Source organism: Gopherus flavomarginatus, chromosome 4 (assembly GCF_025201925.1).
Source record: "Gopherus flavomarginatus isolate rGopFla2 chromosome 4, rGopFla2.mat.asm, whole genome shotgun sequence".
Classification (NCBI taxonomy): domain Eukaryota; kingdom Metazoa; phylum Chordata; order Testudines; family Testudinidae; genus Gopherus; species Gopherus flavomarginatus.
Window position 1 is genome coordinate 68,098,097 of NC_066620.1, and position 12,858 is coordinate 68,110,954.

Consider the following 12,858-nt stretch of genomic DNA (forward strand, 5'->3'; position numbering starts at 1 on the left):
AGACCCAAAAGCACACATAGCTTATTATGTTACTGTGCTTTAAAAAGGGGTCTAAAATACACTATTTCTTTAGAAAACAGTGATTTAACTACAGCAATAAATAAAATCCAAATTTACACAATTTTCGTTGTAACTTGTCCCCCCAATCCCCCTTTTTTTTTAAACAGCCTTTCACAATTTTTTATCCTTGCTGTTATTCAGGAGGAGGCGCATTTTTTATGCTTTGTATTATGTCTGCAAGCAAAGCCGCTGGTATTTTACCTGTTGATGTGCCGAAGCGACATTGTCCAGTCATTGGATCATACTCCTGGTTTTCATCGGAACAGAGACACAGGAAGGTGCCTTCTACATTTTCACAGATGGCTTCACCACATACCCCACTCAGCATTTCACATTCATTCACATCTGGAGAATGAAGCATAAATTGATTATGACGCATTCTCCATCACTGACAGCTCTTTATTTTACCTGCTCTGTCTGTGCCAATACTGTCTGCAGGAAAACAAAGGCGATCCCTGAGGAACAATCAAAACCTCACTACTACTTAAGTGGACTCCTCAGGAAATTAGTGTGTCTGAGGAGATAAAGGCCATTGAAAAAACAGTAAAATTATAAAAATGACAGTGTTGATTTTAAGGCAGACCAGAGTCCTAACTTTTTTACTCTTTCTCCTTCATCCCCATTTCTTACAATGTAAGATATTGACTCCTTTTGAGCTATGTTTCCTATTACCAGGACTGCAGGAAACCCACAGTATTTATTTATGTATTTTATTTAAAACAGCTATTGTGCCAAAACTTGCTGTCATTCTTTCAGACGTCAGTGAAATCAAAGAGTTCAACAGATAGAAGATGATAGGATTTAGGCCCTGGTATACAAACAGAATTCTCTTCTCTATACCCCCTGAAAAACTGCCTTCCTGCACCATGTCCTTTTTGTCCTCTAAACTCATTGTTGTAACATACTTCTCACCCACAAAACCCTATAGGTTGCTCTGGAGCCCAGAAACATTATTCTGGTATCACCTAGTGAAGTCCCTGTGAAGCAATGCAAGTCTCCTCTTCCACAATAAGGGCTGGGTCCCGTGGTACCCTCAATTGCTGTTGGCCTGGGACCAAAAAACATTGCATGAATCCTAAACTTGGCTCCCAATACTTCTTACCTCATCTAAATACTATGAAGAATTGCTATTTGACAGGAGAGTTGTCTATGGTTTGATGACACAGGATTACCAAAAATGCTCAGCACTGGCTTAACTCTGCTCCCACTGAAATCTATCAGAGTTTTACATCTGACTGTCCACAATACAGCACATCCACTAACTACATGACGAAAATTATTACATTATTTTTCATAATTTATACTTTTTTTGTATATTTAATTGACAATATACAGTACAATATTTGTAACAAAGCATACTGGCTCTTTTTTTATCCATCGAAATAAACATGTAAGCATATAATATACTACACTACTGATTTTATATACTTTTATATTATCTGGATCAACTAACTTGGCACTTTCTAAATTAATTTAATTATTTTCTTTTGTTTGCTGCATATTAAGAAGTTCAAAGTCTTCTTTGGGGAACACTGTTTACAAACCATGCAAACACATATTTTCCATAAAAATGTTTTTGGTAGACCGTTTACATCAAAATAATTTACAAGCATGTTTGAATACTTTCAACATTTCCTATAATCTCATGATCACATATCCACCTCAGCAAAACTGTGTGGTTCTTCCATAGTGCAGAAACCCATTTATTTTACTAACAGCAAGAAACAAAAATAAGCTTCCACAAACTTTCTTTTCTTCTTCTTCCCTTCCTTACTTTTCCCCCCACAGTATTTGAAAAGTTATTATATGCAAAATATTACACACAAACCAGTGATTGTCACATTACAAAAGAAAAGCAAATATCAACACAGAGCCATATGGGACAGCTCATATGTACGATTGGCAGAATTCAATTTCGATTTTTTTTTCCTAATTTCAATGAGTAATATTGATTTTTTTTTCTGATTTTTAACTATTTTTATAGTTGCCGGTAATTAAGGTGGGGTTGGAGTCGGGTTTAGGACTAACAGCAGGGGTGCTGAGAGCTCCCAGCACTGACAGTCGAGCTGCAGGAGCTCCCTGCATGGCCGTGGGGCCCAAGCTGCAGGGAAGGCTGTGAGCCTGGCCTAGTGGAGCAGAGATCCCTGGCCAGGACTGCAATGGCTGTGAGGTACTGGTGCACAGTTCCTGCCCAGGGATGGCTCCCACACTCCTGGCTGGTGAGTGAGAGTGGGGCCATGACAGCAGAGATCTCCCTGCACAACCACAGGACTGGTGATACCTGACTCCTCCAGGCACAAGGTGAGGGAAGGTCGTGTTCTTGAGAGAGACAGCAGAGACCCCTAGCCAGGGCCATGAAGATGAGTCCGTGGCCATGGGGGAGGCCACCCAGCAGCAAATGGCTCCTGCCCAGGGACGGAGTCATTCATCAGCAGGGTGGCCTCCCTCATGGCTGGGGGCTCATCCTCCCTCTTCTCACAACCTAGCCTGGGATCTCTGCTCTGCCCTGCCAGGACCTCAGCCTTCCTCACACCTTGTGCCTGCAGGGATTGGTTGCCATCGGCCCTGCAGCAGCTGAGAGAGACCTCTGCAGCTCCACCATCACAGGCATGAAGGAGCAGGTCCATAACAGTGGGGCTGCAGTTGCACTGCTGCAGGGTTGGTGACACCCGATCCCTGCAGGTTGCACTCCTGTTACCAACAGTTCTACCATTGATTTCAGGCTGTTTATCAACATCTATCTATTTAAACTGAATCCTGCCAAGCCTACTTCCATTAGTTCAAATAGGCTTAATTTGTCTGAGTTTATATTTCATACCATTGAAAAAAAAATTAATTTTGAAGAAATTTATTTCCTTTCAATTCAAATCACTAAGATTAAGGAAATCACAAATTGAAGCAACACTGACATTCACACCAGATGAAGGCCACAATCAAGAAAAGCATTACTATTCAGCATAGCACAAGTATGTGCTTATGACAATGGGATTTAAATATGTCCTTAAGCGATGAACTGAAGCGTGTGCTTAAGTGCCTTCTTGAACTGGGGCCTCAGTTAACATGCCTTACCACCTACACATCAGAAAACCAAACAGACTCAGACTCTTTACCTGCACGACAAAATCCCTTTCCTTTCCACCACGTAGCCACCTGCAAAGCATACATCCAGTTCTCCAGAACTGTGCTCACATGCACTAACTTAACTGTGCCCTCAGAACCTGTAAGGTATTCATTACTTTTGCCAGTAAAACTCTGTACATTGGTAACATCATTTTTCTGGGGCTACAGTTAATGCTGCATGTCTGGGTATGACATGTCAGGAACTGGATATATCTATCCCCCAGCTCCTGGAGCAGCCCAGTCTGTCTTCCTGGAGCCATGTGCTGAACACAACCGTGGAGGAAAGCAGGCGGTAACAAAAAAGAGACGTAGCTCATGGAATGGGAGAGCTCTAGGTACTTCGGGCATTACTAGAATAGGTAATGCCAAATTAGGAGGATCATTTAGAAGGTTTTACATATAAATTCCCAACTGGCCCACTTGGGAGACATTATCAGAATGTGCATGTTGAGCTTGGAGTTTATAGGAGCTGTGGTTGTCTAGTTAAAGGGAGTTGAACAAAGGTGAGGGCTGTCAGGACCATATTTTAAAGTATTTGTTTTCTAAAAGATTTAGTAACATTGGCAGAGGAAACATTATAGAAACCTCCCTTTGCCCAGGAAGAGATAGTGTGCAGAATTTGGAAACTCAATGAAATCATTTGTTTGATTAAGATAGGGATTTTACCCCCACTGCAATTTAAATTCTCAATGCAATCTTTACTATGTAGTCACTACTGATACCTCCATAATTCTGTAGGTAACCACAGATGTCTACAAGTTGGTAACACCCAGTTATTATAAAATAAACTATATAAAAATCAAGGAAATACTCACTGCCTCATGACTGATGGGCTGTACTGTGCAAATGACTCCTATTCAGAATACAGAGCTCAGTCGGATCTGAACCTGCAAACTATTATGCATCTGCTTCATTTTAAGCATCTGAATAGTTCTACTGACTTCAGTGGCATCAGGGTCTCAACAAGGTCAAACTAGAAGTTTCAGGCACAGAAAAACTAAAGCAAACTGTCAACATGTTGTTTAATAACAACCCCCCCCAAGCCATTAACTAAGATATTTGCTTTAAAAAGCATTTATGCATTCTGATTTTTAGAGTCAGCTCCTAGTCCTATTGAAGTCATTGAGAATTTTTGCTATTGATATGAGTGGTATCAGGAGTTATCCTTATACCATATAAGCCAGGGGTGGGCAAACTATGGCTCACCGACTGGATCTGACCTGTCAGGGTTTTGGATCTGGCCTCACAGGATTGCAACCCCCATGGCGCTGCGGGCCCCACACCACTCCCAAAAGTGGCTGGCACCACATCCCTGTGTCCCCTGGGGGGTTGGAGGAGGGCCAGAGGGCTCTGCACGCTGCCTACGCCTGCAGCCACCGCCCCTTGCAGCTCCCACTTGGCTGGGAATGGGAAACCGTGGCCAATGGGAGCTTCGGGGGAGGTATCCGCAGGCAAGGGCAGTGCACAGAGCCCTCTACCCCCACCAGGGGTCGCAGGGACGTGGTGCCGGCTGCCACCCTGGAGCCACTCAAGACAAGCAGTGCCAGACCAGAGCCCATACCCCAAACCCATCCTGCGCCCTGCACCCCAACCCCCTGCCCTGAGCCCCCAACACCCTGCCCTGAGACCCCTCATACATCCCACATCCCTCCTGTGCCCCAACCCCTTGCCCTGAGCCCCTTCCCGCACACTGCACTCCCTCCCACATCCCAATCCCCTGTCCCAGTCCTACATTCATGGCCCTGCATGCAATTACCCTACCCAGATGTGGCCCTCAGGCCAAAAAGTTTGCCCATCCCAATATAACCAGTAACCTCTCTCAGGTTTCTATCAGTAAAGAGTTAAAAATCAGAACTCTTTACAAATTATGATTTTATCCCACAAATTTATTTATGTGAAAGAGAATGTACAAAAATAAGTCTTTTTTCTATTTCTATGAATCCTTACAGAAATAAAGTACAAACTAAGTTGAAAAGGCCTATCGATAGCTTGAAGCAGAATCTGATAAAAGCCATAAACTGAACAGTCATGATATAGTTCTAATGAAGTACAAATTGTGTACAAAGGCCAATCTGTTTTAAGAACAGTTCATAGGGCCAGATTCTCTGCTGTGAGTGAGATCCATCCAGTGCAGTGGCGGGAGAACACAACATAAGAATGGCCATATTGGGTCAGACCAATGGTCCATCTAGCCTAGAGGTTCTCAACCTTTTTTTGCGGAGGCCCACCCCAATACACTATCAAAAAGCCACAGCCCACCTATGCCATGACTAGTTTTCTGCATATAAAAGCCAGGGCCGGTGTTAAAGGGTAGCAAGCAGGGCAATTGCCTGGGGCCCCATGCCACAGGAGCCCCCATAAAGCTAAGCTGCTCAGAATTCAGCCCTATGTGGAGGGGCTCAGGGTCCCGGGCTCCAGTCCCATGTGATGGGACTTTTGCTTTCTGTCCTGGGCCCCAGCGAGTCTAATTGCTGGCCTTGCTTAGCAGCCCCCCTGAAAGCTGCTTGCAGCCTCCCAGGGTGCCCCGGGCCCCTGGTTGAGAACCATTGATCTAGCCCAGTATCCTGTCTTCTGAGAGTGGCCAGTGCCAAGTGCTTTAGAGGAAATGAACAGAACAGGGCTATTATCAAGTGACCCATCCGTTGTCAACCAGTTCCAGCTTCTGGCAGTTGATGGACTTATTCTCCAGAGCTGGCACTAGCCCCATAAGCAGACTAAGCAATTGCTTAAGGCCCTGAGCAGCTCAAGAGCAATTTGCTTTTTATTATAAGAACTTGTTTGTTTAGTATTGTGATGGGAGGGCAAAAATATTCCTCCTTAGGGCTCCCAATGAGCTAGCACTGGCTCTGCTGTCCTCTATGAATTTAACCAACTCTTTTTTGAACCCACATATATTTCTGGCTTTCACAACATCCCCTGGCAATGAGTTCCACAGATTGACTGCGCGTTGTGTGAAAAAGTACTTCCTTATGATTGTTTTAAACCTGCTGCCTCTTAATTTCATTGAGTTACCCCTGTTTCTTGTATTATGTGAAGGGAGTAAATAACACTTCCTTATTCACTTTCTCCAAGCCATTCACCATTTTATAGACTTCTATTCTTTCCCTCTTTAGTCATCTCTTTTCTAAACTGAACAATCTCAGTCTTTTTAATCTCTTCCCCTTTGGAAGTTGTTCCATACCTCTAATAATTTTGTTGCCTTCTCGGTACTTTTTCCAATTCTAATATATCTTTTTGAGATGGGGAGAACAGAATGAAACACAGTATTCAAGATGTGGATGTACCATGGATTTACATAATAGTATTATGATATTTTTTGTTTTATTATTTATTCCTTTCCTAATGGCTCCTAGTAGTCTGTTGGCTTTTTCAACTGAAGCTGCACATTGAGCAGATGTTTTCAGAGAACTATCCACAATGATCTCATTTTTGAGTGGTAACAGTTTATTTAGACCCAATCATTTTATATGTATAGTTGGGATTATGTTTTCAAATGTTCTTTACTTTGCACTTATCAACATTGAATGTAATCTGCCATTTTGTTGTCTAGTCACCCAGTTTAGTGAGAGATCCCTTTTTAACTCTTTGCAGTCAGCTTTGGACTTAACTATTCTGAGAAATTTTGTATCATCACAAACTTTGCCATCACACAGTTATTCCCTTTTAAACATCATTTATGAGTATGTTGAAGAGCACAGGTCCCAGTATAGCTCCTTGTAGGATCCCATTATTTAATTCTGTCCACTGTGAAAATGGACAATTTATTCCTACCCTTTTCTTCCGACCTTTTAACCAGTTGCTGATCCATGACAGGACCTTTCCTCTTATCCCATGACTGCTTACTTTGCTAACCTTGTCAAAGGCTTTCTGAAAGTCCAAATACACAGTATTAACTGGATCGCCTTTGTCCACATGCTCATTCACACCCTCAGAGAATTCCAATAGATTGGTAAAGCATGCTTTCTCTTTACAAAAACTGTATTGACTCTGCCTCAAAGTATTATGTTCATTTACGCGTCTAATAATTCTGTTCTTTACTATAGCTTCAGCCAATTTGCCTGGTACTGAAGCTAGGCTTACCGGCCTGTAATTGCCAGGATTGTCTCTGAAGCCTTTTTTAAAAATTGCCATTACATTAGCTACCCTCCAGTCATCTGGTACAGAGACTGCTTTAAAACTGCTATTACCATAGTTAGTAATTCTACAATTTCATATTTGAGTTCCTTTAGAATTCTTGGGTGAACATCTGGTCCTGGTCATTTATTACCATTTAATTTATCAATGTATTCCCAAAACTCGTCTATTGACACCTCAATCTGGGATGGTTCTTCATATTTGCCATCTAAAAAGAATGGCTCAGCTGTGGGAATCCTCCTCATATCCTCTGCAGTGAAGACCAATGCAAATAATTCATTTAGCTTCTCTGCAACAGCTGTGTCTTCCTTGTGTGCTCCTTTAGCACCTCAATCGTCCAGTGGCTTCCTGCTGCTCATGTACTTAAAGAATCTTTTTCTGTTAATTTTTGTCTTTTGCTAGTTGTTCTTCAAATTCTTTTTTGGCCTAACTTTTTTACCCTTCACTTGCCAGAGTTCATACTCCTTTCTATTCTCCTCAGTAGGATTTCACTTCCAATATTAAAGCCATGATGGCATTTTTTTGTCCACTTACTGGTTTTGTTTGTTTGTTTTTGACTTGGTGGTATACATTTAGTTTGAGATGCTATTATGTTGTTTTTAGATAGTTTCCATGCATCTTGCAGGCATATTTCTCATTTTAGTTTCTGTTTAATTATCCTCCTCATTTTTGTGTTTGAAGTTAAATGCTATTGTGGTGGGTTTCTTGGCATTTTCCTTCCGTACAAGGATGTTCGCTTTAATTATGTTAGAATAGCTATTACTGAGTGGTTCAGCTAAATTCACCTCTTGAACAAGATTCTGTGCTCCACTTAGGACTAAATCAAGAATTGCCTCTCCTCTAAGGGTTTCCAGGACTAGCTGCTCCAAGAAGCAGTCATTAATGGTATCTAGCAATTATATCTCTGCATCCCGTCCTGAAGTGACATGTACTCAGACAATATGGGATAGTTCAAATCCCCCATTATTATTGAGTTTTCTGTTTGTGTAGCCACTCGACAAGGGTGGGGCTTGTTGGTTATGGCTCCCTAATTTTACGTCCATTATTTTTCTACTACTGGCCTTGGTTCCCATCATCTGGGAACAGCTGGACGCCATGAACTCTGGCCACACTTCCTTATCCTATATTATTTTAGGGCTGCAATGGATGGGTAGCACAGGAGCCAGCTATGCTGGCTTTATGGCTTCTGTGGATTTCCCTCCAGCTATGGATAGTTTTCAGTCCTAAGGAATCCCCTCCAAAGGTGTCTCTGTGCTGCATGCCTGAGTTGTGTGAAGGGAGTGCTGTGAATCTGGTCCGTCACACAAATAAATTTCAAAAGCAGCACTGGCTCTCTCTGTAGTGGTGCTCCCACATCAGATATTAATAGGAGCAAATGTCGCATTTTAATGAAAAATGATTTAAGGTCTAAAACCCTGTTTTTCTTTTTAAATGGGGGTCAGAATACTCAGCACCTTGCAAGCTGAGCCCCAAAAGAGGACCAGAACAATTTTTCAGTAAAACTATTTTTTACTGAATATATAAAAAGAACTTTTTTTTTGCCACTCTTTCACTCTCCTCTGTTTTCATTCAGCTTAGCTTAGCTTAGCGTTACTGGCAAATGTTTCATCCTGAATCTAGTTTGAAGAAATTGCTTAACGAATACCTTTTGTTGATCTGGTATTAATTTTATATTAGAAACTTGTGCTGTCTCAGAAGGTGCTCAGGTCCAACCACCACTATTAACAACAGATTTGGAAATCTATTACTCACTGGAAAAATCTACAATATTTACACATTTATGGAATTCTCACATCTTTTCACAGTGATAGGTGTCTTTCCTGGAGCCTGAAGGTAATGTTAAAACCTGTTCAAACATACTGTTTCTAAGGAGGTGTGCTGTTTAATTCAGACAGGCTATACCACACGCCAGACTATATTTCCTGTAGGAGGTAGTACAGAGTTCTGGCTAGTCAACTAAGAGACTAAACAGATGTTGCATTTAAATAAGCTGAAGTATTAATTTCAATCCATTATGATTTATATTTGTGAATGGCCTGACATTTGCAGAAATAGTGGTTTTTTTTTAATAGATAAAATGAGTGGCTCAGCTTATTTGCTGTTCATTTCCATTCCAATCCTAAAAACAGATTCTCCTTAAAGAGATACACAGTAAGTACCCACATGGTATACAGGGTTTAGTGAGAAAGACATATCTGAGTCCTGTGTTACTCTGAAATGGTGCAAATTTAACACAAAATGATGGAAGACAAAATAATTTTATGAAGAAATGAATTTTCTTTTGAAATCAGTTTTTCATCACTGGGGTGGATGCAGTATTGATTATAAAATCTAAAAACTCACCCACACACCCTTGCCCATCCTGTGGGTCCTGATACCCCTGGTAACAGAGGCAGCGGTAGGAACCAGGTGTATTTTCACAGAACCCATGACTGCCACATAGAGTGCTGTTAACACATTCATCAACATCTGCAAATAAGACATTTTAACATCAGACACAATATAAAGGCAGTTTAACAAGTAGACAATTACATCTCTACAAAGTAGATACAGTTAGTCTATCTGTAGATGTTAAGGGAAACAAACACAAAGGACAAGAAACACAAATATCACTAGTCACATAATACTCTACAGATAATTAACTTATGAGCATCTATAAGTACACTTTTCTAGAACAATATAATAACAGTGATGTACATACATGCTTCAGATTTACTCCATTATAACAGCTGCATGCAGACAGACAAACATTGAAACAACAATTTCCTAAATCTAATTTTATGGGCAGCATTTTATGCAGGACTGGCAAATTCTAGCCATCTCCCTCTCCACAATATTAGAGCTTGATCCAACAAAAATCACTGTAAATAATATAATTCTTGTAAATGGAATTCTCTCTTTTTGTGTTTTCTATGGTGTCCATCATTTTAGTATTAAGTAGTAAAAAAATATGGACGAAGTTCATGCCTGTGGCGAAGGCCAGCACACTGAGGCCCCAATTCAGCAATGCACGTGCTTAACTTTAAAAAATGTATTTAAGTCTCACTGAAATCAATCGAACATAAGCATGTGCTTTTGAGCGCATAAGTCGGACTTAAAGAGTAGCATGGACCTTATGTTGGCCTTCTGCACAGGTGCCAGTAGCAAGGATTTGCAGATCGGGCTGTAGGCACTAATTCTGTAGGTTTATACAAATGAACAGCCTTACTCAGGTGGTCAAGTTTTTAAGGTGCAGAAGTATTTTCAGAATTCAGGTCTTAGCATGTAGCTCCTATTTTTGGGTTGTTGCCCTCCCTAGTGAGCATCCTAGAGTACTGTGCTGAGTAAGTCTGCTCTTCTGACTCAATTGCCACATCAGCCTATAAGGAGGCTGCTTGTGGCAGAGAGCAGTCTGTTATCATAAGTGTATTATGAGTACTGTGAATATATTATTTTAATCTCCATTCAAAATAAGACCTAAAACCAAAATCCTGACCACTTGTGGTCATTAAAAATCTCATGGCATGTTTTTCAGGAGTAAGAATGTTAACCCCAGTATCCTGGCTAAATCCCAGTTTGGGTTATTATATTCTGCCATCTTAAATTACCCCTGCAATTTCAAATGGAGAAGTTATTTCTGCATTCCATTTCTAAAAGCTATTGTAAATGTTGAGTAGTGATGCTGTCCACTGTGAAACACCTTCTGTGTTCTGCTGCTGAGGTGGGTGAATTTCAGTGGTGAAAGAAGTGATTCTTTTTACTTTATAAAATGTGCCAAGTTTAGGCTGTAGCTGTATGTGAAATCAGTTGTGCACATTAAAACATACAGAAACTGAGAAAAAAGTAAATTACAGAAGGATTCAAAGAAAAAAGCCCCTGGGAATGGAATTCAACATCTCATTCCTGACCAACTTCATACTGATGGCACCTATATTCATTCTTGCTGTCTCCACTAAAGGCCTTACATATTCATTCGGCTGGAAAGTTGACAGAACAGAACTTTGAACCACCCCATAGAAGAGAACCCTTTCGACAGATAAGCATTTCCACAATGTTACTCTTTGGTAAATCTCAGGAAGGAAAGAATGGAGACATTCAAGTGCAGCTCTGTCTATCTCTCCCAGTGTTCGGAGATGTCAACAACACCTCATCATTTACAATACCAAAGGCCTAAAAGAATCAGGAAAGACATGCCTTGTTCATCTCCCAAAAGAGATCACTGAGCAATGATATCAGTGAAATCTCTTAAAAATACTCAGATCTAAAGTCCAATTGAAAGGGGTAAAGGAAATGTAAGGTCTCTGAATCACTTGGTCACTGCCCCTCAATGGTTGCCTAAATTTTGGCAGCCTTTCACTCAGTGCCGACTTCCCCTCTACCCCATGGGTGCTCAATCTCCCCTGCCCCTGGCCCCGCCCCTGACCCACCCTCACCCCGCCTCAATCCCACCCCCTTCCCCAAAGTCCCTGCCCCTGCCCTGCCTCTTTACCGCCTCCTCCCCAGAGTGCGCCAAATCCCCACTCCTTCCCTGTCCTCCCGGAAATTCCTAAGTGCCGCCGAACAGCTGTTAGGCAGCGGGCAGGAAGCGCTGGGAGGGGGAGGAGCTGGGAGGCCATGCTCAGGGAAGGAGGAAGAGGTGGGAGCAGGGGGAGCTTCGCTACCGATGGGTGTGGAGCACCCACTAATTTTTCCCTGGGGGTGCTCCAGCCCCGCAGCAACACAGAGTCGGCGCTTATGCTTTCACTGCCTGCCCATGGCAGCAGTACTACCCAGAATCTCTGCAGTGCTACAGGCTATGGTTCTACCAACACACCCATCCCACTCATAGCCCCACTCCCATCCCTGTGCAGAGTCTTGTGAAGGAGTACTTGGAGAACAGCCTTTGGTTGTCTACCTCAGATGGTGTTCTAAAGGAATTTTCCCTCAGCTGGATCAAGGGCCTTCAGAGCCCCTCTATGCTGTTTTGGCCTCTTTACATGGCATAAAGGGACTGGAGCAGGGGGGAGAATCTCCTCAGACGTCTAAGGCCAGAAGGGATTACTCTGATCATCTAGTCCAGGGGTCGGCAGCCTTTCAGAAGTGGCGTGCCGAGTTTTCATTTAATCACTGTAATTTAAGGTTTCGTGTGCCAGTAATACATTTTAATGTTTCCAGAAGGTCTCTTTCTGTAAGTCTATAATATATAACTAAACTATTGTTGTATGTAAAGTAAATAAGGTTTTAAAAATGTTTAAAAAGCTTCATTTAAAATTAAATTAAAATGCAGAGCCCCCTGGACTAGTGGCCAGGATCTGGGAAGCATGAGTGCAACTGAAAATCAGCTCGCGTGACGCCTTTGGCATGCATGCCCTAGGTTGCCTACCGCTGATCTAGTCTGACCTCCTTTATAACATAGGTCAGAACTTCACCCAGTGATTCCTGCATAAAGCTCAACACATTGTGGTGGAAATAGAACGTATCTTTTAGAAAGACATCTAATCTTGTTTTAAAGACTCCAAGTAGTGGAGAATTTACCACTTTGTCTCCTAAGTTTTTCTGTTTAATTATCCTCTCTATTAATGTATA

At 41.8% G+C, this 12,858-nt stretch overlaps 1 protein-coding gene and 1 long non-coding RNA gene across 11 annotated transcripts in view; one reads left to right on the top strand and one right to left on the bottom strand.

The window, feature by feature from the left end:
• LTBP1 (latent transforming growth factor beta binding protein 1) overlaps positions 1 to 12,858 on the bottom strand; it is a 358,939-nt gene that overhangs the window by 63,371 nt on the left and 282,710 nt on the right. For 7 of the 10 annotated variants that reach the window (XM_050951315.1, XM_050951321.1, XM_050951320.1 and 4 more), the window contains 2 exons: positions 9,658 to 9,783; positions 262 to 405 (listed from right to left, as the gene is read on the bottom strand). In XM_050951315.1, coding sequence (XP_050807272.1) covers positions 262 to 405; positions 9,658 to 9,783 — 270 coding nt within the window. The remainder of the gene's footprint in view (positions 1 to 261; positions 406 to 9,657; positions 9,784 to 12,858) is intronic. The other 3 variants (XM_050951316.1, XM_050951325.1, XM_050951324.1) reach the window with 1 other exon arrangement.
• Positions 1 to 12,858, top strand: part of LOC127049943 (uncharacterized) — a 77,106-nt gene that overhangs the window by 60,833 nt on the left and 3,415 nt on the right. The window lies entirely within an intron of this gene.